The sequence below is a fragment of the Staurois parvus genome, unplaced genomic scaffold (genome assembly GCF_062004578.1).
Source record: "Staurois parvus isolate SC_StPar_1 unplaced genomic scaffold, SC_StPar_1.0 ptg000530l, whole genome shotgun sequence".
Taxonomy (NCBI): Eukaryota; Metazoa; Chordata; class Amphibia; order Anura; family Ranidae; genus Staurois; species Staurois parvus.
In genome coordinates, this window is record NW_028318326.1 from 6557095 (window position 1) to 6582989 (window position 25895).

A 25895-nucleotide genomic window follows, 5' to 3' on the forward strand; every position below is an offset into this window, starting at 1 on the left:
GGGGAAGCTTTGAATACAACAGGGGGTGGTTGTAAAGGCTCAAGGTTTTTTACCTTCATGCATTGTATGCATGAAGGTAAAAAACCTTCAGTGTGCAGCATCCCCCCCCCCCCACACTTAACTGAGATCAATCCCGATCCAGTGATGTCCACGAGAGCCTTGGTTTTCATGGACTCTCACTCCTAATTGGCTGAGGCAGCAGCTGTCAATCACCGGAACCAAACAGGAGAGGGAGGGGACAGGGCCGAGCTGCGGCTCTGTGTGAATGGACATGCAGAGCCGTGGCTCGGTAGCATGCCTGCTTGGGTGCCCCAGAGCAAGCTGCTTGTTATGGGGGCACCTGACAGGAGGGAGTATGTTTGATATTTAAAAAGACAAAACAAAAAAACACAGAATTTAGTATCACTTTAAAGGCAAACTTTTTTTTTTAGTGTTGGAGAGACTGGAGATGGTCTAGAACACCTATTAGGTTTTTTTATTGCCATCTGTGCTCCCGTTGGGGAGATTCACCCTTCTGTATTTGTCCTGTTTAGCATTATCATAAGTTGAAAGCAACTCAAAACTTTGGGTTGTCCCCAATAGAAGGGAAATTTTCCAATGGGGACACTAGTTCTGGAAACCTGGGGGTCTCTCACTTCCTGTTTGGCTATAGGACAGAAAGTGAAGGTAAATCTCCCCAATGGGCCACAGATGGCAAAAGAATAAACTGACAGGGATTTTAACCCTCCCTTACTCCAAAATGGAAAAAAAAAGTTTTGCCTAAAGCAGTAGTAAACTGCAAAAAAAATAAAACAAAATAATCTTCTCCCTGCAAGTTAAGACCATAATGTGCTAGTATGCATTGCATACTAGCACATTCTGAAAAACCTGAAAACGAAGCCCTCCAGCATTGTGCTGTCACAGCTCCCTGGTGCTTCCATCTTCACCCATTCTTCCTTCTGTGTTCGTGGGCTTCGGCCATTTGACCGGTAACATGCCATGGCCGCAGCACGACTCTCTCAATGGATGGAGTGCCATCCATTGAGAGCGCAGTGTGCATGCGCCGGTGACATCAACAGCGCTGCTAAAGTAAATATCTCCTAAATGGTGCATGTTTAGGAAATATTTACAGTACCTACAGGTAGGTATAAATAAACAAGACTTTACTACCACTTTAAGTAAAAACCTAATGCTGTCATACAAGAGGTTATAAGATATGAATGGTAAGCTTGGTTCTTTCAGTGATAGATTTTACTGTATTTAAACATTTCTAAGTGCATTAGCATTTACCTTGGCATCATTTCCATCTAAAGACTTTACAGGCACTGGGTGCGACAGACTTTAATGTTCAACATCTTAAACCATTATTGTAAAACCAGATTCTTCCACAACCTAATCTCCTACTATATATAAGTAAATGGAATGTATACCTGTGGAAAAGAGGGCTATTCAACACAGTTGCATATGCCCAGAGTTGCAAGATCAGCTTCAGGTGGCCAGATCGTTTAATTGGTTAGTGAGATTTGCAGGATATTGGAAAATGTCTGTGAACATTAACAAGCTCATTTGTTGGCTCACGTATTCAAGATTCAAAACATTAAAAACAATATTGATGGTTGAAAGGGTTATCTTCTTGTCCCTGTTGCCTTTATCAATATGGAATCCAGCCTGTGGAAATCTTGGCAAATGGCACACAAATATTATTAGGCTGGCAAAGCCTTTTCCTTAGTCTTTGCATTCCCCCCCCCCCCAAAAAAAAAGCTAGAGTTCTGCATCATTTCCAAAGGTTGGAAATATTTTCACTGGTAATGCTTGGGTCACTAGCAGCACATATGAAAACTGTGTGTTTTGTTCTTTTGCTGCAGCTGCTATAGTAAAAGTATATCGTGATCTGTTGTTTTCTTCGATGAGCAATTTTTTTTCACATTAATTGACAGCGTTTTACCAATGAAGATCATCTGGCTGTACACAAGCATAAACATGAGATGACACTGAAGTTTGGGCCTGCTCGCAATGACAGTGTAATCGTTGCAGGTTGGTATTCCTAAGGGAGAGTATTCTGCTTTAATTTACACTTACATGAGAGGTGTTGATTACTTACTCTGAAATCCTATACTCATAGTTACATTAGCACCTTTGCATTAGCTTTTGCATATGTTAAAGAATATGTAAACCCAACATTTCATATTCCTGATATGTGTCTGCTGCACAATGTACTTGTGTGAAAAAGTATCTTGTTGTCTTTGTATTGCTTCATTTGTGTGTTTATTTTACAATATACTGTATAGTTACTTTACCTATGTGTTCCTAATATCCGTGTTTATGATGCAAGTATGTAAATTACAGGGCTCTTTTTCAACCATTTTTGCTGTTGGCAGTGAAACAATGCAATTCTTGCTAGGGGACGAGAGGAACAGTCTACAGCTCAGTATTAGGTCTCATGTACAATTGGCATTTAGCCCCAATGCATGAGATGCTGGCATTTTAGTGTGGGTTGAAGCACATGTGCACTGTCCAGCCCCCTAGTCAGCAGCCCATAAGACTCTGAGAGGCTGTAAGCCACTACAGCTGGATTGGACTTAGACAGTGCACCTAGCGGTAGAAATAATTAGGGCAATATGCACCTTGGGACAAATGCCCAGAATGCAGGCAGTATGCGCTTTTAGATGTTCCTGCATTTACATGCATTTAGCTGCTCTTAGAGTGTCTAGAGGAGATAGAATTCTGTGGATCCAAGGTCCGATTAAACACAGCTAAACTGACTGCACCGAAACGCAGAAAATGTACTGTGTGAATGTTGCCATTAAAGTATTATTTCATGCATTTACATGTATTTAGAAATGTCTTCAAATGCATATAAATGCGGGTTTGACACTACCAGTGTGAACGAGGCATTATTAGACAAGTTGAGGGGTCTCCAAACTTTCTAAACAAAAGACCAATATAATGTCCTTCAGACTTAGGTGTGCCAGACTGTGGCCAGTGGGAATAAACAATGCCACAGGTTTGGTGGTCAGTGGGACTACAAAAATTATATACCATGTATGGTCAGTAAGAGGAGGAATAGTGCCCCGTCGCTGGTATTTATGGGAGGAATAGTGTACATTTGTTGGTATCAGTGGGGTGCCCCATTGTTGGTGTCAGTGGGAGGAATAGTGCCCCATCGTTGGTGTCAGTGGAAGGAATAGTGCCCCTCACCTATGAGTAGTCGGATGAGGAATAATGGCCCATCACTGGTATTAGTGGGAGGAATAGTACCCATTATTAGTATCATTTGGGTGCCCCATTGTTGCTGTCATTGGGAGGAATGACGTCTCACTGTTGGTGTCAATGGGAGGAATAATGTCCTACTGTTGGTGTCAGAGAAAGGCATGGTGTCTCAGTGTTAGTGTCAGTGAGAAGAGTAGTGCACCATATCAGCAGGAGGAATAGTGCTCCAAATAAAGGCAAGCAAAGGGACACAGAGAAAACGAGATGATCATTAGCTAGTACAGGAACACGTCCCCCATTATTATGAGATCGTAGTTATTGATTTGTTATCAGGTTGAAGCTGAGAAGGTTACTTGAATGAGTACAAACATGTCTTCAACATTACAGAACAATCTTCATTGTTTAATGTTCATTCTGCCTCAGGCCTCCTATGTTCACTGTTGGTATACTAAACACTTAAAGGATAAGTTCACCTTTGGGGACATGATACATGTTTCACGGGGACATGATACATGTTTCACCTGTCTTCAGGGTGAAACATGTAACATGTTCCCATAGCTGTAGACGTGTAGGCCTCCCCCCCCCCCCCCCGACAGATAGTATGGGGAACTGCAAGTCCCAACAGCCTTAGTGGCTGTCTGCTTGTAGTTTTCATAGTTCATTGTAGCTTCCTGTCAGAATATCTACTTCCTCAAACATCCCATACGGCAAGCAGATATTATGACAGGTCTAAAGGAGACCTGCATGGCACCAGCAATCTACTGATCGCTTGTGCAATGCTTTCCAGAGTCCTGTAGACAAAAATAATAAGTGCACATTTTTTTCTAAAAGGTGAACTTATCCTTTAATAAACCCACTAGTAAAAATTGTGTATTTACCCTTTTTTTTTGGTGTACTGAACTTTGGCTATCAGCATAAAGTCAGATTGTGCTTCATATATTTGTTATTGTTTTTCTGTCTTGAATTTTAGATCAAACGCCGACACCAACTCGATTCTTGAAGAACTGTGAAGAAGTGGGTCTTTTTAATGAACTTGCAAGTCCGTTTGAAAATGATTTTAAGAAGGCTTCAGATGATGACATCAAGAAGGTAAAACAATCAAGTGGGTCTTTTTAATGAACTTGCAAGTCTGTTTAAAAATGATTTTAAGTAGGAACCAGATTATGACATCAAGAAGGAAGATCAGTAGACGAAGGAGTAAAATATAGTCAGACTAGAAAATACAGGGATAGATCAGCAGTGGGTTACAATAGTGGATATAAATGACACATCATAGCAAAATACCAAACATCGCTAATTAGTATTTACACAATTTCCCAGATTTTTCCCTAGAATTTTGTCAAATGATTCCTTTTAATGAAGTTGGTTGCACACCTTTTTTTAAACTTTATTTTATTTTTATTACCATTATGGAGATTTCATTTTATCACATGCAGCCTCATGAGGCAATTATTTACTGCAATCCCTTCATACAGTGGATATAAAAAGTCTACACGCCCCTGTTAAAATGTCAGGTTTCTGTGATGTAAAACAATGAAACAAAGATAAATCATTTCAGAACTTTTTCCACCTTTTAAATGTAACCTATAAACTGTACAACTCAGTTGAACAACAAACTGAAGTCTTTTAGGTGGAGGGAAGTAAAAACAAAAAAGTAAAATAATATGGTTGCATAAGTGTGCACACCCTTAAACTAATACTTTGTTGAAGCACCTTTTGATTTTATTACAGCACTCTCTACCCCAATCCATCAGACTGTCACCTTCTCTCCTCACCTTCAGGCGCTCCCTGAAAACCCACCTCTTCAGGGAAGCCTACCCCACCCTCACCTAACAGCCGTTCTCCTTCATTCCTCCTACCACTCCATCCCCCACAGCCACTTCCTCCTGTACCACTATCCCCTCCCTCCTAGATTGTAAGCTCGAAAGAGTAAGGCCCACCTAACCCCTCGTGTGCTGTTTGTTGTTGCTGTACTGTTTCATGTATTGTTCCCCCCCCCCCCCCATTGTACAGCGCTGAGCAAACCCTTTGGCGCTATATAAACTCGATGTAATGTAATGTTCAGCTTTCTAGCAGAAGCCTGAAGGTTTTGTGCCAATATTGATTGGTATTTGGAACTGTTCATAATTCCCTCTACCTTGACTAAGGCCCCAGTTCCAGCTGAAGAAAAACAGCCCCAAAGCATGATGCTGCCACCGCCATGCTTCACTGTGGGTATGGTGTTCTTTTGGTGATGTGCAATGTTGTTTTTGCGCCAAACATGCCTTTTGGAATTATGGCCAAGAAGTTCAACTTTGGTTTCATCAGACCATAACACATTTCCCCACGTGCTTTTGGCAGACTTCAGATGTGTTTTTGCAAAATTTAGCTGGGTTTGAATGTTTAGCTTCGTAAGTATAGGTTTCCATCTTGCACTCGACCCCATAGCCCAGACATATGAAAAATATGGGCGATTGTTGTCACATGTATCATACAGCCAGTACTTGCCAGACATTTCTGCAGCTCCTTTAATGTTGCTGTAGGCCTCTTGGCAGCTCCCCAGACCAGTTTTATTTTCTTCATCAATTTTGGAGGGACGTCCAGTTAGGGAGGTGTGCACACTTATGCAACCACATTATTTTAGTTTTTTATGTTTACTCCCCCAACCCCCCCCCCCCCCCAAGTTATTTCAGTTTGTTTTTCAATTGAGTTGTACAGTTTATAGGTCACATTAAAGGTGGAAAAAGTTCTGAAATTATGTATCTTTGTCTCATTTTTTTAACATCACAGAAACCTGACATTTTAACAGGGGTGTGTAGACTTTTATATCCACTGTATATGCATGGTTTCTTGGCAAACTCACAGGGTTAGGCGGCACTAGTGATGCTCTGAATAAGAACAGCTTAGCCGGCCATGTGTAACTGTCCCACAAGCTTTGCTATGGAGGCACACAGGAGTAGAGCAGCTCTTTAAATATGACGCTTCCAAAATATACAAAAGCCTTCATTTTTAGAAAAAACATTTACAGTGTTTACCTCCCCTAACATATTCCTTTACTCCACTTTTTAAGTGTTCTCCGGGGTCTGCCTAATAATATTACAATTTCTACTTTAGATGCCCCTGGATCTCTCTCCTCTTGTAACTCCTGTTATAAGAAGTAAAATTGAAGAGCCAGCTATTGTTGAAACAACACATCAAGACAGTCCATTACCTCATCCTGAGTCTACCACAAGTGACGAAAAGGTCAGTAAGATTGTTAAACACCTTAATGTTTTCTTCCTGGTGTGTGATAAATTATGATGGTTACACTGAGAAAGTGTAACTGGACGGGTTATAGTGAGGTGGCTTAAAGGAACTAAAAATCCTTCTATTAACTCACTCCTTAACAGAAGTGCTTTCTTAAAACAAAAGGTGATTATATTACATCGCCGTTGAAAAAAATGGGTTTATTCTTTATTTAAAATGCTTTTAAAGGTTTTCTTTTCTTTAAAATAACAAACATGTCATACTTATCTGCTCTGTGCAATAGCAGGCCAGATCCTCCTCTTCTGCGCTCCCCTTGCCTTGTGTCCCCAGCGCAAGCTGCTTGTTCTTGGGGTGACTCGTGCATGCTCACTCCCAAACCTCCTATGTGTAAGGGACACACACAGCGTGGTTTAGTCCAGCTCCCTCTCCTTCCTCACTGGTTGTGATTGACAGCAACAGGAGCCAATGGCTCCTGCTGCTGTGCCTCAGCCAATAAGCAGAGAGACGAGACACCTGGGAGAGCCAAGGCTCTCATGCACATAGGATGAAGATCAGGCTCAGGTAAGCAAGGGGGGGGGGGTATGGGGGGAGCTGCACACTTTTTTTTTTTACCTTCATACAGTTGTTAAATGGCAACATTGATGTGTGTATGTGGCTGTGATATTTATTTTGTTGTCTTCCAAACAAATTGGCCATATTTGTTAGATCTCGTAGTAACTGGATGAAACAGAGTTGTATTTTTATGCATGGATTACTTTAGGTCCACATAGATTATGGGCTTTTATATTTGACCCCTTCATGCATTGTGTATGGATGGAGCAGGGTGATGTTTGATTTCCCAGGAGATCTTTCTTTACACTCCAGTCAAAACTAGCAAACTATATATAAATTAAAGGAACACTTTGAAAACACATCAGTTCTCAATGGGGAAAAATATGCTGGATATCTATACTGATATGGACTTAGTAATGTGTTAGGAACATAAGAATGCCCCATCATTTGATGTAAATGAAAATTATCAATCTACAGATGACTGAATTCAAAGACACCCTGAAAATCAAAGTGAAAAAATTATGTAGCAGGCTAGTCCATTTTGCTAAAATGTCATTGCAGCAACTCAAAATGGTACTCAGTAGTTTGTATGTGCTTGAATGCATGCCTGACAACTTCGGAACATGCTCCTAATGAGACAACGGATGGTGTCCTGTGGTATCTCCTCCCAGATCTGGACCAGGGCATCACTGAGCTAGACAGTCTGAGGTGCAACCTGGCTGCGTGGGGGCCATTCAGTGGTATAAATTCCTTCATCCTCCAGGGACTGCCTGCATACTCTCACCACGTGGAGCTGGGCTTTGTTGTGCACCCGGAGGAACCCAGGACCCACTACACCAGGGTAGGGTCTGACAATGAGTCCAAGGGTTTCACCCCGATATCTAATGGCAGTCAGGGTGCCTATCCTGTAGAGGTCTGTGCGTCCCTCCATGGATATGCCTCCCCAGACCATCACTGACCCACCACCAAAATGGTTGGGCCCACAGGCCACCCTCATGAAGTCTGTTTCTGATTGTTTGATCAGAGACATTCACACCAGTGGCCTGCGGGAGGTCATTTTGTAGGACTCTGGTAGTACTCATGCTGATCCTCCTTGCACAAAGGAGCCAATACCGGTCCTGCTGATGGGTTAAGGACTTTCTGTGGCCCTGTCCAGCTCTCCTAGAGTAACTGCATGTCTCCTGGAATCTCCCCTATGCTCTTGAGACTGTGCTGGGAGACACAGCAAACCTTCTGGCACTGGCACATATTGATGTGCCATCCTGGAGGAGTTGGACTGCCTGTGCAAACTCTGTAGGGTCCAGGTATCGCCTCATGCTACCAGTAGTGACACTGACCCTAGCCAAATGCAAAACCAGTGAAAAAAAGAAAAGATGAGTAGGGAAAAAAATGTCATTGGCCTCCACCCGTAAAACCATTCCTGTTTTGGGGGTCGTCTCATTGTTGCCCATCTAGTGCACCTGTTGTAATTCATTAACACCAAAGCAGCAAAAACTGATTAACAACCCCCTCTGCTACTTAACTGTAACCACCATTTGCTTCCGCAATCCAAGAAGTCGAAATAAATGTTGGACTATACTCTGATTAAAAAGTGTTCCTTTAATATTTTTGAGCAGTGTGTGTGTGTATATATATATATATATATATATATATATATATATAGTGTGTGTGTGTTTGCGCGCCCGCTTTTGCTGGTTCAGCCCACTCCACTCCCTATTGTCTTTTTTTTTTTTTTTTTTTTCTTGCCTCTTTTTTGAGAACTACTGCTTGTGATTCAGGAGAGCAATTCTCAAGCACACCCACCGCAGGCTTCTTATGATTTCTCACATACATAAAGTCTGAAGAAAAAATGGGATCTTTAAAAAATGGGAAAGTAGATTGACAAAGCTCCCCTTGGAAGACTAAATGTGATTTGGTGATAAAATAATTAGAGGAAAAGGAAGTTATAGAGTGCAGGCTTCAGAAGGTACATTCCAAATGGCCCTGTGAGATGTGCTTTGAATTCTGGCTGGAATGGAATATACAGCACTAAGATTGAGGTAAACTGAGCAAACTTTCTGATTTTAGTCCAGCTGCGGTTTTGTTGGTTATCAGTAGCATACTGATCTGTTTTGGTGTTGCCTGAAATTGCACTTTAAATTCCTCATGGATCCCAGAGAGCAGACGTTCCCTGGTCCCATGGCATGGCTCTATCGGGCATTTCTTGGCTAATCACTGGAGCTTACAGTGTAACAGGTAGACATAAACTGTAGATATATTTATTTGGAGAATCTTGTGGGATTTGGGGATTCTCACCTCCTGAGACATACCTTCATTAACCAGTAGGAAGACAAGGTCAAGCTTGGCTTTTAGGAGACTTGCCTATAATTTCAGTAGCCTGTATTTCTGGATCTACTTAGCAGTATGCAGTATTACCTGAAATTCACCTCTGCTTATGTTTTTTTTTTCTATTGTACGCTCAACAACGCTTTATTAAAGTGATTCTGAGAATGAATTAGATTTCTATTATCATTGTACCATGGGCAATGTATGTGTTCATAACAGGTTGTCTTGTTTTTTTTTTTATTGCTAGGAAGTGCCATTGCCAACCGCACAGCCCACATCTACCATCGTTCGACCTCCATCTCTTCAGGTTCCAAATGTGCTGCTTACAAATTCGGACTCAAGTGTTATTATTCAACCAGCAGTACCTTCCCCAACTTCCAGCTCTGTAATTACCCAAGCGCCACCTTCTAACCGGCCCATAGTGTGAGTAATCTGCAACAGCACATTGTTTTAATTGTGTAAATGTGCCTTTTAAAAACACAGCGAAAGAGCATGAGGCGAGGCTATTACAGAATAGAATCCTAGGATAAGAGGATTCTCCCGAAGCATAATGAACTTGCCTGCCAGAGAAAGGGTTTAGGGTCAGTTTTTAAATGCTGTCTGTGTCCCCTTATGGGAAATAAGCCCTCACTTCGTGTGAGCAATAACTCTTTTATCACAAACAGCCATTACCAGCTCATGCTTTGAGGGCACACAGGTGCATTTTGTAAAGGCATGCCTTAGCAAAGTGGACCTGTGTGCTCTCGAAACGTGCATGAATGATTACTGCTTGCAGCAAAAAGATCTACAATGTATCTTTCATAGAGTTCTGGCCTTTTTTAACTGATGACTGTGAAGATTGGAAGGGAGAGATCTGTGTGATAAATACACCTTTTCCAAAGAGGAAATTCTGTATCTCTTCCTGTTCTGACACACATCTCCTGAGCAGGAAGTGAGAGTGAATCTCCCCAGTGGGCGTACAGACAATGAAATCCTAGTGGTGGTTCTTAACCTATCTCTCTCTACTATAGAATGTAATATTATTGCTGCCTGTGTCCCCATTGGGGACAATTTCCATTTCCAATGCGTCCTATTCTGACACCTGTCAAATTGGATGTCAGAAGATTTTTCCCTTACTTCCTGGTCTTGTCATATTGACGAGAAGTAGGGGGAAAACTCCCATGTTGTTGTTATTATTATTATTATTATTATTATATATTATTTATATAGCACCAAAAGGTTTGCTCAGCGCTGTACATTATAGTGGGGGACAGTACATGAGACAATACAGTAAAAAGACAAAAACACGAGGGGTTCGAGGGCCATGTGGGGACACAGACAGCATTAAAAATTTGTCATAGGCTCTATCCTCCAAACCTAAAACAAAAAAAGTTTCTGCTGCACTTTGGAAGGTAAACGGAGTGAAAGATCCAACTTTTGCCTTCATAATAATGTTTTGTAGCATTAGACTATTTTAAGAACAACCATGGATTTGGACAAAATCTATCCTTCTCATTTATGTAAGGCAAAATAAAAACATTGGATGCTGCTGGATTTATGCTAGTTTGAGATCCAGTGCAGTAGTTTGCTTTTAAATTAACCTTTTACAGTATACACTGCCTTCACCTCTTCTACAGGCTACTTGCCTTTTCAAATACCTGAGCTGGCAGGGACAAAATATACACAGTTCACTCCAAAAGCAAATACTCTGGCACTGATAACTACTGATTTGGGCAAATGTGCCATGTCATTGCCTCAGACTGCTGTCTTCTGAAATGTCATGTATTCCCTTGGTCGAGCCATAGAGCATAATGGAAATATCTGTCTCAAGCTTGGCCTATGCGTCCAGTATGACTGCCATTCAATGGCCAGGCCCAACACAAGTGACTCTTCATAGGACCACTGGCAGTGCCAGCAATATCCGGATGCAGAGATTGGGTATCTTTCAGCTGAACAGGATAGAGTTATCACTGAATTGGTTTTCATTCCAAAGCGAATTTTGGCATTCATGTATATGAGAAAAAAACAGATTATGCAATCCCGAACATTACTGTATGTGCAGCTGTATCAGCCTGATATAAATTAAGTGTTGCACAGAATTTTATGCCTGAGTTTGTTTACTACTGTGCATTTCTGAGATGTTGCGGAATCCAAACATGATAAATTCTGATGATTGGTAGTTTGCTGCAAAGCCCTGCCTCTGGATACGCCATAGGCGGAAGGAGGTCCAACTTTTTCATTAAAAGACATTCCACTTTTTAAGGGGGAGCTGCTTTGAATAAATCGTATTTTGACTTGTTACCTGAAAGTAATTCTTGAGGTGACTTTCACATTTGTACGTACTTGCTGTTTATTCATGGCGGTATTTTATACAGAGATTTTTCAGTTCTCCTAGTGGCTGTCTCTATCCTTGCTGCAGATCTGATGAGTTAAGAGATTATTAGCCAATCCAAGCAGACCCATAGGCTTGCACTGAGAGAGAGGAGAAGAGTAAACCAGAATCACTGTATAGACCTGCTATGTAGTAATCACAGCCAAAGTCTGTGAATGGTAGGTGTGTCTGCCCTCATGTTCCTATAAATGGTTATTTACATTACAGTGGAATGTCAGACAAAGCCTTGAGGAAAGGTATTGTTGTTTGTGGACCTGTTGGGGAGATTTTTTGTCATTTCCTAAGTGATCACAGAGACCGTAAGTAAGGAGAAATCTCTCCATCAGGGACACAAGTTGCTAATATAGCTATTAGTTGAGTGAGGAAGAGTAAGATCTACTGCCAAGTTTTTAATCACTTCAGTTTGCCCTTTGTGGGAGATGTCCCTTTAATTCTATGAGGGAAATCTTTCAAACAGGGACACAACAATTAAAGCCTGACAGAAATTCTAACCCTTACATATATTATCTAACATTAAAGCAGAACTTTACCCATAACAACTTGATAAAAAATAATGTTCTTTAGCAAGGAACATACATTCCACATTAATAATTATGCTACCAAAATTAGTGTGTGCTGTAAACTGCTGCCAGCATTGTTCCTGTATCTTCTTGCTAAAGGCTGCCATTTTGCTGAAGCCCAGAGCCCATGAGCAGCAGTAAATCTTTAGGCTGTTAGCAGATCAGCCTCTAGATATTCACCACAGTGCTGAAAAATAAGGAGCAACTAAGCATGTGCAGAGCAGGGTGAGACAGTGCATTACTGGATCTTAACTGCTTTTTTTTTAAACCAGCATTGTAGGAGCGGGTGGCCGTTTATAAACATCCTCCCCGCCCTGTGCGCGCTCCCTATGAGTGTGCGGCACCGCGATCCGGTGCCCGCTGTGTCCGGAGGACACAGTGGAACACTGATCGCTGTATGAGACCTTTGTGTGAGATCCTGATCATGTGATCACTGATTGGCCAATCAGTGATCACATGAATAGTAGTAAGCAAGATGTCACTTCTGACATCATTGCTTACTACTAGTGAAATCTGTGAATGATCACAGAGGTCACATGGTACAAGGCTATTCACAACAGCCTTGTACCATGTGACAAGCTGTGACCAATCACAGCTCACACATTATTTCTCAATGGCAAGGGTGACAGTATGTTAAAAAAAAACATAAATAATATTATAAAAAATAAAAATGTAAAGTTTTTTTTTTTAAATAAAAATTTTTGGTTATAAACTAATTTGTTTTTGTTTTTTGTTTTTTTTATTAAAAAGATAGACTAATACCTTTTGGCCAAGATTTATGAAGAAAGATTATTTATTTGCAAAATTTTATAAGAAAAACACTTTTTTTTTTTTTTTTCAAAATGTTTGGACTTTTTCATTTATATAGCAAAAAAAATAAAAATCCCAGTGGTGATTAAATACCACCAAAATAAAGTTTTATCTGTCTCAAAAAAAGGCTAAAAAATTCATATGGGTACAGTGTTGCATGACCGCGCAATTGTCATTCAAAGTATGATAGCACTGAAAGCTGAAAATTATCCTGGACAGAAAGGGGGTGAAAGTGTCCGGACTTGAAGTGGTTAAAGAGTATAGGCACTTATTTTTTTAATGTTTTACATAGTTGTACCCACAAAATGGGCCGGTCTGAAATTATATAACAGGGCTTAATTTTCTGACTAAAGTTCCACTTTAAAACAAAAAACATTTGTTTTGGCTAATATTTACTTTAAACTGATCATATTAATGCTATATCTACCAAAAATAAAAGGGTTTCCCATTAAAAAAGAATTATAACTTTGGATTTAGTATTACTACTTGCTTTGTCTGCTGAACAAGAAAGATGAATTACTTAATCTGGAACTATATGTATCACCCATCTGGCTATTACAGTGTGGAAATGAGTGGAAATTACAAGATTGGCTGTAGATAATTTCAGATCCGTAGACATGTAAACCAGTAACAGTACATATATAAACTTTAAATGAATTTTGCTTGGAATTTTATTTTCATATTAGGCCTCATTCACAGGGGAGCAAAGATCTGTGCAGCATAAATGAGGTTTTTGCTTATGTGGCTGGAGCTGTGTGCAGGCAGCCTACATAAGTGAATGCAGATGCAACAGCCGTACAGACAGAGCTGCACATCCTAATATGACAAGCATGCAGGGGCTGGGGCATGGCGTAAATGCACACTCTGCATTCGGGGCTGCTCACCCACATCTGCACAACTGTCAAATTAGGGTGGCAGCTGTGTCACTAAAGCCACTGCATTTGCATTCACTTACATAGGCTGCCTGCACACAGCTCCAGCCTCACAAGTAGAAGCCTTATTCATGTGGTACGGGTCTCAACTCTCATGTGAACGAGGCCTTAATAATCTCAGAATCAGAAAAACTTTTAATTATACAGGAGGGCTGCCATGTTTGATATATATATATATATATATATATATATATATATATATATTTCGCTCCATAAGACGCACCTGACCATAAGACGCACCTAGGTTTTAGAGGCAGAAAACAGGAAAAAAAATATTCTGAACCAATGGACTGCAGACATTATACAGGAGATGACCAGAGACTGCGGACATAGTACAGGAGATGACTGCTAACCTTTGGGGAGGGGGGGGGAGCGGGTACCTGGATTTGACAGGTACCCGCTCTTACTTCCGTGGAGTTGTTCTTTAGTTAGTGTCCGCTCTGCAGCGGGACCTTACCTGTTCCTCTATCCAGCGGCGCGCTGTCTTCCCGGCTTCTGTAGTGTGGGCGCTCGGCTTGACAGCCGGGTTCCCAGTGCGCATGAGCGAGAAGCGCTGCGCTTTGTGATTGGTCCGGCGGCTTCTGGGACCTGTCATGTGTCCCAGGTGCCGCCTTACCATTCACAAACAGCACCGCTTCTTGCACATACGCACTTGGCACCCGGCTGTCAAGTCGAGCGCCCACACTACAGAAGCCGGGAAGACAGCGTGCCGCTGGATAGAGGAACAGGTAAGGTCTTGCTGCAGAGCTGAGCGGCCGGCCCGGTATTCTGACACGGCGGCGGTGGAAATACCGGACCGACCGCTCCATATTCGCTCCATAAGACGCACTGACATTTTTCCCCCTTTTTTTGGGGGGAAAAAGTGCATCTTATGGAGCGAAAAATACGGTGTATATATATTGTAACAAGCAAACATGGCAGCCCTCCTGTATAAATAAATAAATATATATATGTATATATATATATATATATATATATATATATATATATATATAATGGACTTCCCACTTAGTAACACAGCACAGTAATTGCAGTTTGTATCTTAAAGCAAGTCTTTGGGTCTATTTAGACCTATGATGACCTGCTGAACACAGTACAATCTAGATAGCTTATTTTGTAACTGATTTTGTCTCAGCAGTCACCCAGCAAAGATGATTTTTTCACTGCCTGATATACAAATAGCCATTAGAGGGAGAATCTACAACTCTGCCTATGAAATACCATCATGAAAATATGAAACAGCAGGAAACTAAAAATGTGAAAGTCACATGAAAATATTACTTTCAGGTAAACTTTACAATCCTTTGTCTATTATCTATACCCACATAATTCAGTGTTATGGAATCAGTTAGGTTATGTTAGTTTAGTATCAGGGGTTAAGATTATGGGTTAAAGTGAATTTGTGCTTTCTCCTTACAAGGTAAAACAATAGATTACCTGAAGAGCCTACCTCACTTGGGTCTTATACTAACCTTCCATTCACTCCCCTTCTCCTCTAATTGCCCGCAGTAGTGAAGATAATAAGCCTGTGTAAGGCTCAAATCAGTCTGCTCAGAGCTTACACAAGTCTTAAGCCAGCCATAGACAGAGTGAATTTCTTTCCTGCAACCATGGGTTGCAGGAAAGAAAGTTGCTTGATTCCCCCATCAACACAGTGTTGATGGGGAATCCCTCCTCCTGAGCTATTTTCTTCTCCCAGAGGGGGGGAGAGGAGCCGCCTTCGCTGGGAGAACACAGCGATTATAGCTAGCAATAATCTCATGTAAAATCTGACAAGCTGGTTGTACCCAAGATGATTAATCGATCAACTTGATTACAATCAGCCTGCTCATACAAGGTTCGAGTCTTGGCCAGTCCCTGCAGAACCAGCCGAGTTTCGAACCGTCTATGGCCGGCTTTAGAACTTTCTCCTAGTACCCATGGGACAACACTGGTGCTCAACCAGATGCCAAACAGGTACCGCCCCATATATGGATATCTCTCCTCATTCCCAGTGACCAAACGTAGCAGTCAGGGAGTGAAGAAAAAGTAAGAACATATGGGTGAAATGACAGTTTTCAGGACTGGATTCTTTTTTTTCTTTAATATGCTTTTATTTATACTATAACTCTTTATCAACATTTACATGAATGATAAGCTGTCCATCAAAAGGGACTGTGACAGCATTTGGGACAAACTATAACACTGTATAGAGATTCATATACTGAATTACATGCATTAACATGTTATCAGAATGGAATCTTTTTTGCAATAATGTTTCTTTAAATGAACCCAAAAGCAAACATTTGTTATGTTGCAGCTTGCCAATTCTTAGATGTGATGGTTGCTTTAGTTTTCATTTTTAGGCTTTCTTTTCTCTATTTTCACTTGATGATCTGGCCAGTAAGTCCATTATTTTTCAACAGAACAAGCTGTCCTGTAGATGTAGCAGTTATAGGGTTGAGCTAAACCATTTACTAGTGTGAGGGGTATTCACATTGAACAGCTTTTATTTATTTATGTAAAACCTTTATCCCAAAATGGAAAACAAATGTTTGCTGTAACTGCTTATACAGTGAAGGAAATAAGTATTTGATCCCCTTCTGATTCTGAATGTTTGCCCACTCACAAAGAAATGATCAGTCTAAAGATCGAATGGTTGCTTTATTGTAACACTGGGAGACAGAATAGCAACACAAAATTCAAAAGAAATCCATGTCTAACAAATGATGCACTGATTTGCATGTTCATGAGGAAAATACGTATTTGATCCCCTTCACAAAACATGACTTAGTACTTGGTGGCAAATCCCTTGTTGGCAATCACAGAGGTCAGATGTTTCTTTTAGTTGGCCACCAGGTTTGCACACATCTCAGGAGGAATTTTGGCCCACTCCTCTTGGCAGATCCTCTCCAAGTCATTAAGGTTTGGTGGCTGAGGTTTGGCAGCTCCCTCCTCAGATTTTCAATAGGATTAAGGTCTGGAGACTGGCTAGGCCACTCTAGAACCTTAATGTGCTTCTTCTTGAGCCACTCCTTTGTTGCCTTGGCTGTGTGGTTTGGGCCATTGTCATGCTAGAACACCCATTCACAACCCATTTTCAATGCCCTGGCTGAGGGAAGAAGGTTCTCACCCAAGATTTGATGGTACATTGCCCCGTCCATTGTCCCTTTTGAAGCAGTGCAGTTGTCCTGTCCCCTTATCAGAAAAACACCCCCAAAGCAGAATGTTTCCACCACCATGTTTGACAGTTGGTATGGTGTTCTTGGGGTCATAGGCAGCATTCCTCCTCCTCCAAACACGGTGAGTTGAGTTGATGCCAGAGAGCTCGATTTTGGTCTCATCTGACCACAACACTATCAACCAGTGCTGTTCTGCATCATTCAGATGTTCAGTGGAAAACGTCAGACGGGCCTGGACATGTGCTTTCTTGAGCAGAGGGACCTTGCGGGCACGGCAGGATTTCAGTCCTTGTCGGCGTAGTGTGTTACCAATTGTTTTCTTGGTGACTGTGGTCCCAGCTGCCTGGAGATCATTGACAAGATCCTCACGTGTAGTTCTGGGTTGATTCCTCACTGTTCTCATGATCATTGACACTCCACGATGTGAGATCTTGCATGGTGCACCAGACCTAGGAAGACTGACAGTTGTTTTGTGTTTCTTCCATTTGCGAATGATTGAACCAACTGTTGTCACCTTCTCACCAAGCTGCTTGGCAATAGTTTGGTAGCCCAGTCCAGCCTTGTGTAGGTCTTCACTCTTGTCCCTTACATCCTTGGACAGCTCTTTGGTCTTTGCCATGGTGGAGAGTTTGCAGTCTGATTGTTTGATTGCTCCTGTGGACAGGTGTCTTTTATACAAGTAACAAAATTAAATTAGCAGTACTCCCTTTAGGAGACTGCTTCTGATCTCAGCTTGTTACCTGTATGAAAGACACCTGGTAGCCAGAAATCCTGCTGAATGATAGGGGATCAAATACTTATTTCCCTCATGAACATGGAAATCAGTGCATCATTTGTTAGAAATGCATTTCTTTTGTATTTTTTGTTGCTATTCTGTCTCTGTGTTACAATACACCTACCATTTGATTTTTAGACTGATCATTTCTTTGTGAGTGGGAAAACATTCAGAATCAGCAGGGGATCACATACTTAATTCTTTCACTGTAAATTGTTAGCTGGAGTTTAGCTTCAATTTGTTAGTGTATCTTAATCTGTTAGTACATCTAACACTCCTCTTCCCCCAGATTAACAATGATGCTTTCCAAAAGTGCCCCCTATGCTCCTTCATTCAGAGTGGGGGCACTCTAATACAGAAGGTATGCTACTGGCCAGATCTCTGGGTCAATTAGTGATTGTGTAGCCACCATATCTAATGATTGGTAAGCTGCAATATATTGCATTTGTGGTTTTGGATTTATTACTGCATTAAAGGCTGGCTTGTGGTTAAATCTTAGGCCTCATACACACTGGATGCTTTGGCCCACATTCCTAGGCTTCCTTCTCCTGGCAGAAGAAAGAATGCTTAATGGTTGTAAAGACGTGTAATTTGTTTAGGATAGTAAAGTATAATTAATTACAAAGGCCAGAGTGATTTGTGGTTGGCCCTGTATGCACCACCTGGGTAGAAAACCTTTGACTGAAAAATCAAGTAGCCAAGTGGAAACTCATCGGCTGAACAGTGACTGCATCCTATCACATGTAGTCACTGTTCTGGGTATTCAGACACCTGATGGTGCTGCAACTTTTTAAATACAGTAGTTTACAGGGGAGATTACTCCATCCATGCTGTTTAGCGCAGATGGAGGAATTTATTTTAGAGAGAAATCTATTTGTGTATGGCTAGCCTTAGAGATGTAAAAAAATACCTGCAGATGTTACATGGATATGTTATTTAGCATGTATTCACATGACAAACAAATAGCTCTGAAGTTAGATCCACTTTTATGATGTACAGTGTTCACTTCTTGAAGCATTTCTAAATATCTTGTTTCACAGTAATAAAGCACTTTACTGTCAACAGCAGGTAAGAACAAATATGATAGCCCCTGTTTACCCTGGGAAGAGTGTGTTTTGCAGCAGCTGTGCCATTTTGATAAATCGGGAGTGTGGAATCCCAGCATTGCAAATCAATGCCCTTAAGGAATGTCCAGTGTGCTGAGCTGGGTTGCTCTGTATTTCGGTGTACAGACTGTGCAAAATGAGGGCATAGTCATCAGCTTCTGTTAGAACTTTGTCAGAGCAAACCATAGCCATCTTGACTCAGCAATCCCTGTTTTCACTTTAGGTAAAAACAGACTTTTTCATGCAAAAACTCATTTTGCATTACAAAGTAGCAATTCTCAACGTAAGCAACATTTACGACATTTTGAAATGGGGTTGATTTACTAAAAGTGGAGAGGGCAAAATCTGTTGCAGCTCAGTATAGAAACTAATAAGCCTCCAGGGTTTTTTTTTATCAAAGCTTAATTGAACAAGCTGAAGTTAGAAGCTGATTGGCTACCATGCACAGCTACACCAGATTTTGCACTCTCCAACTATAGTAAATCAACCCCACTGTGTCTGTTCAAGTCTGCCTATCAGTTTTTCAGGGGGACCTGATTGGATGGTCTATATTCCTATGGATAGGTGGGTGTAAACGGACTTGTCTCTGTTTACACCCGCCTACCTACGGGTCCGTTCAGGTCTGCTAAAAAAAAATTGAAGGAGATCCACCCTCTTCCATTTAGGCGGATCGGAAGGTAATCAAGTGTAAACAGACTGTGGAATCCATGTAAACCCAACTGCCCATAGAGGAGTGGGCTTTGTCCATGTCCACTCTGCAGAAACCGATTAAAAAAAAAACACAAAACAAAAAAACATATTATTTGTATTGCCAATAAAAGAATAGCTTTCTCTGAGTTGGTAATGTAAAACTCACACATCTTATTGGTGATTTATGTACATAGCATTTGAATTCTAATGGTCTCTCTTTTATGAAAACAAACTAATTGAAAATGTAGGGGTATTTTGTTTTATTATCACCTGTACACTAGAAAAATATATCTAATAGGTATCTTTTAATTAACACCCATTTTATGCCTGGCATAAATGGCCACAATATATGTGTTTCTATTTTTCCCTTATTTCTCATGCCTGTGGTTACCTTGTTTTTAAGGTGAGAACCCTGCTTTTTTTTCTATCCTCAGACCAGTTCCAGGTCCTTTTCCTCTCTTGTTACATCTACCTAATGGACAAACCATGCCTGTTGCTATTCCTGCCTCAATCACCAATTCCAATGTACACATACCTGCTTCAGTCCCAGTAAGTCTGCATGTGTGTGGATTCTCCTAGTAGTGTTGATGTGTAGATATGTGTAGTGAACTATTCATCGTATACTTTTTCATTTCCCTTGTGTTCATCTCATTTTACTATTACTTTCTTTTCCACATATTCAAGAGTAGAAAACTGTTATTTTTGTATATAAGATACTTGAAGAGCTCCTGCAGCCTAAGAAATTTTCTTTAAGGGGACTTTACTTGTCCTCAACTAAGGGTGCAAGCGCATTGTTGGAGAACATTCTGAAAGGCAGGAGTGGCCACCCTTGGACTTTAACGGGTAAAACAACTTGTAGGGTCTAGGAAGTTTTAAAACTGCTCAGGTTTATTTTTCTATATAATGCAGTTTTCATTGTAGACGCCACTAAATTCACTCTTTATTGCTCAAAATCCCTTTCAAACAGCTGACTAGTGGGGGTCCAAGGGTCACGACTCTGCCTTTGACCAGAATTCCTAAAACAAAGGGATCTCCCACTGTTAAAATTGGAAAATCACTCAAAGTCTTAAGTAAACAATACTGTATGTTGTGTTAGGAGTTGTTTGTAATTGTAAAGTGGATGGATTGGATGGAGTTGCCCACAGTGTAATGGGAGTCATATTTTCACCTTTTATCGCCATAGCAAGTGAACATGGTGTTGCTGTTATTGTCTCCTCTTACATCTGCACAGCAGGCTCATGTGCCACAAAGAGGGGAAAAGGGAAGCTGTCTGAAGCTTGTAATGCTCATGCTGTTAGCAATAATATTGTCCAGAGTAGCTTATGTTATAATGCAATATATACATAAAGTACAAATATTAATATATGACACATGAAGACAACTATCAACAAATGATTTCAGAGTGTGTAGAGACAGCTGTTTGTATGACTGAGAGGTTAGTAGTTAAATACAGCTACCCTCACATGTTATTATTTTGCTTTACTGTATGTCTTTATTGTATGATGTAATATGATTAAATATACATTGCAGCTACTGTCCCCATCCTGTGTTTCCGTATGCACCCTGGGTTTAGGGATGCTCTTTCACAGTAATTGTGGTGATCTACGTTTTGGACTCCATTATATTACCTGATACTCTGTATAAATCAGGCTGGGCTCCAGACCCTCACTACCATTTCCATCTTCCCCCACTACTGTCTCCCCTCTATGCTCCCCAGCCCTCACTACTATCTCCAGTTACCCAAGTATTGTCTACAGCTACCCACAATTGTGTCCCACTATGCCTAAACAGTTCATCTGACCCTAACCCCTAAATTGAGCTTTTAACATATTTGCCAAGTCTATCCTTCATAGAACTTAACCTCAAAGAAGACTTACCAACCTTTATTTGTCCCCCAGGGGACAAACTGCATTTAGTATCTTTCTACATGGCCTCCAACTTGAACTAACGTGGTCATCATCACACCCCTCACCAATGTCCAACCACACAGCAAGCAAGGAAACAAATAACTAATGAGTTTTGAGTTTTATATATGATTGTCTGAGGCAAGAGCCTCCAGTAGGAATGCTGGGGAAGAGATCATCTCAATTCTCCTGTTCCACCATCCCCTCTGTCATATCATTGGTGCTAGGATGCTGGCGGCAAGACTGTCATTACCAGAACCCCAGGGGCTAAGGTGACAGGTCTTGCGTCTTGGAAGACCCCCAAACCAGCCAAATCTCCTATATCCTCATGCTAAGGAGCAGTTGTACAAGGACTGGCCACACCACGACACACTGTTAGTGCCCCCAAGCCATTCACACAACAATATTTGGCTGACGACTTCCTTACGAATTGGATGGTCCTCAACGTGGACTTTGCGGTATCTGAATAATATGCTTATGGTTACAGTTGATGGTGTACTGGTCTTTTAGGTCCATGCGAACCAAAAATTTGTGTTCTTCTCTTTGGTGAGTGCAGCATTTTTGATTTAGGCAAACTGTCTTACTAGGGAACCTGGTGCTCCCAAAACAGCACATGGAATTATTTCCTGAAACATTACACTTCTGCTTTTGGCCTTATGTCAGTTCCCTTGAGATGTGTGCTATGGCTGACATGCTACACAGCGGAGCCTTCTTGCAAGAAAAAGCGGGAATGTATGCTCTTCAAGGGCAAATGCCTGTTCAACAATGCCTTGGATATATTTATCCAGAGAATTGCAGAAGGTAAGAGTACTCTGTTACCTCTAAAGAAGCCACAGAGGTCAACGGAGCAAGAATCATCTATGTCTGGGACCAAAAAAGGGCGTACAATCAACTGGTGTACTCTCTTTATTCTGATGAGAAAAGTATTAAATCTTAGGGTGCAACTCACCAAATGTTAAAATTGCAGAGGATGCTTAAAATATGACTTATCTTAGAGCAGGCTTCTGAGAAACTCAGTGAGCCAATCACACAAGCAGAAAGTGATCTGTACACCAGTGGTGAACAGAAGGCCTCCAGGTTGCCATTATGCATTGAATTGTACAGAAAATTAGAGTTCTGAAGACTGAAATGGAAAGGTACTGTAGTTTTTAAAAATATTACATTTACATATGGTTTTTGTAATAACTATATATGCTTTGTTATTTTTTATTTGATATATTTTTTTCCATGAAAGTGGAGTTACCCTTTAATGATGGCCTCTTTTGAGGTGGTCCACTATACTCTGCTTCAGTCCAGACTGTTGGAACTCAACAACCTGACAGCCTGGGGCGAACAGAATCTGTTCTTGGACCACCCCATCCATATGAGCACCAAGACAAGGTATGCCCTGGAGTGGTGACTGTCCAACTCTTTGCTTGACTTGGGAAAGTGCTTTCCCTGGATGGAATGGAAGGTATAAACGCCAGGTTGTCAAGCTGGGGAGAGTTCTGAATTTCCTGGTTGGTTAAGGGGATGTTATTATCAGAGGAAGCCCAGCTACCGCTCAACATCCTGGGACTTAGGACAATTTGTCTTACCCTTTAATGGAACTCTTTTGCTCTAGGGCAGGGGTCTGCAACCTTTAAGACATAAAGAGCCACTTGGACCCGTTTCCGAAGGGAAAAAAAGACTGGGAGCCGCAAAACCATTGCAACATTTAAAACAAATCCGACACTGCATATATTGCAAAAAGCGCTCTGGTCATGAAGGGGGTTTAAGGGCCCAGTAAGCAAAGGGTTAATCAGGGCCACAGTGTATCGTCATAATCACAATCATAGCCTTAGGTCAGTGGTGGGCAACCTTTTTTTTTCAACTGAGCCAAATCTCGCCAAAACCACGATTGAAATTTATTTTGAGAGCCACATTTTTAAAACTGAAAATACATCCCCCATATAGTAATTCATCCCCCATAGTAATTCATCCCCCATATAGTAATTCATCCCCCCTATAGTAATTCATCCCCCCTATAGTAATTCATTCCCCATATTGTGTCAATTCACTTACCTTTGCTCCGCGCGTTCCTCTCGCCGTGTTCCCGCGCCGTTCCGGTCTTCAGGGCGGACTGTGAGAGGAGAGGAGTTCGTCATGCTGCCCCGCCTACATCCTGACAGCCAATGTTTGCCACGCTCCGCGGGCCGGATTAAAAGGTCCGCCGGGCCGTAGTTTGCCCATTGCTGGGCTAGCTGCAGAGTCCTGACTTTTGGGGCGGCCGCCCGAGAGGAGGGAGGGGAGCGGGCGCCCGGCATACAGAAGAGCCGCATTAAAATGTGTAAAGAGCCGCGGCTTGCCGACCACTGAGCTACGGCAACCCTATTGCCTGTCACCTGGTGGGCAGTGTGCTCCGGAGCCGCAGCAAAGGTGAAAAAGAGCCGCATGCGGCTCTGGAGCCGCGGGTTGCCGACACCCGCTCTAGGGGCTTCCAGTCAGGGCCTACTGTGACGATGCCACAGCCATGGTCGTAAATCAATCATCTAGGCGGTACTAAGAATCAGGCTGCTCTTAGAGAAATGGATCTTATTCTGACTTTGGCAGAGCTTTATGTTCTAGTCCTGTCTGAGGTGCACATTCCAGGTATGGAAAATTGACATGCTGAATTCCTGGATCCCAAAGCAGGATCACTCCACCTTGAGGTGTTTCAGTCATTCTGTCTCAGGTAGGGAATGCCCATCATAGATCTGCTGGATTCAACCATAAACTGGACAGGTTTGTGTTCAGCATCAGAAATCCTTGATCCTTCATAGTGGATGTTCTTGTGACACCCTAGGATCAGTTTAACTTGATTTTTGTGTTTCCCCCTCTCAAACTCCTGCTTCACTTGCTGCGGAAGATAGAGAAGTTATAACATTTGTTTGCACTGATTGGGCCCAAGAGGGCATAGTTCTTGGACATAGCAGACTGTCCGTGGGCCCTACTGAATTGTCAGGACCTTCTTGCTCAGGAACCTGTGTTCCATCACTGCCTTTAACTATTTGGCTGTTGATGCCCAATTCAGAATGACAGGAGACTTCCAGAGTGTGTGATCTTCATCTTGTTGAAGGCTAAAATGTTGTCGCCCCACAAGGTTTACCACATAGTGCATGCTTTAATTCCAGGAAATTCTCAGTGGGATGGGTTTTATCTTTCCTTCAGTTCGGCTTGAATAATTCCCTGGCCCTGTTAAAGGTCTGATTTCTGCCTTGAAAGTACTTTTGCAGATAGAGCTAACTTCTCATTCTTTGGTCAGAGCTTTTTGTCCAGCGGGTGGCTCACACTGTACCATCAGTACATCTCCATTGACCCTGATGGACCTCAATCTGGTGGTGTTGACCCATAAGAAGACAATATTTAAACCAATTCAGGAAATTTTTCTCCCTCTTCTTTCCTACAATGTTGCCTTTCTTGGTGCCATAACCTCAATCAGGAGGATGTCTGCATTTGCAGCCTTCTCCTGTAATGAACTGTTTCTTGTACTTCACAAGGACAAGGTTGTTTTGAGACTTCAAACCTCCCTTCTATCTAAGGTGGTCTCGGCATGTCATTTAAATCAGGGCATAAAGTTGCTATCCTTTTATCCAGCTCCTAAGCATCTTAAGGAGATTGCTCTCCACTGTTTGGATGTGGTTAGGGCTGTGTGAGTCTGTCTCTCACCCATGTCCTCAATCTGTCAGTCTGACACTGTTTTTATTACTTGAGGGATCCCAGTAGGGACAGAGTGCCTCTCAATCCACAATTGCATGGTAAGTTTGGCAGATTATTAATTAGGCGTACAACCTGAATGGGAAGGTTGATCGTTTCCTGTAAAGGCTCACTCCACCAGAAGTGTTTGTTCTTGGCGGGCTTTTCAGCATCAGGCCCTTGTCTTCCAAGTCTGTAAGGCTGCCACCTGGTCTTCTACATTTACATTAGCCATGTTTTACCAGGTGGATGTTCAGGCCTCAGCAGATGCCAGCCTCTTGTTAATAGGTTTTCTTGGTGGACTTGTTGGTTGCTGTTGCTTGCCACTGATGGGATTGCTTTTTCTGTTCCATTGGTCTAAGAATGAACTCTTCTCTATCCTGTTCTGTACATTTAGGAAAACAAGATGTTTTACCTCTAAAGTCATGTACCTTAAGTACATCACAGGACACAGGTCCCTCCCCTCTTTTTTCACTCTGATATTACTTGCTGACAAAACTTGCTTGGAGTGGCAAAGATTATGCAGGGGGCTAAGTTAAACATTGCTATTTGCTAGCGTCCAGTCACCTTGAGGTGCAGAATAATCCAACGTTCTAGGAATG

General features: G+C 41.7%; 1 protein-coding gene across 3 annotated transcripts in view; it reads left to right on the forward strand.

Annotated features, from left to right (window-relative positions):
* The window catches only part of ATF2 (activating transcription factor 2), a 159638-nt gene that overhangs the window by 20050 nt on the left and 113693 nt on the right, over positions 1–25895 (forward strand). For all 3 annotated transcript variants that reach the window (XM_089690469.1, XM_089690471.1, XM_089690470.1), the window contains exons 3-7: positions 1917–2013; positions 4160–4278; positions 6283–6411; positions 9539–9714; positions 20131–20245. In XM_089690469.1, the coding sequence (XP_089546595.1) occupies positions 1917–2013; positions 4160–4278; positions 6283–6411; positions 9539–9714; positions 20131–20245 (636 nt within the window). The remainder of the gene's footprint in view (positions 1–1916; positions 2014–4159; positions 4279–6282; positions 6412–9538; positions 9715–20130; positions 20246–25895) is intronic.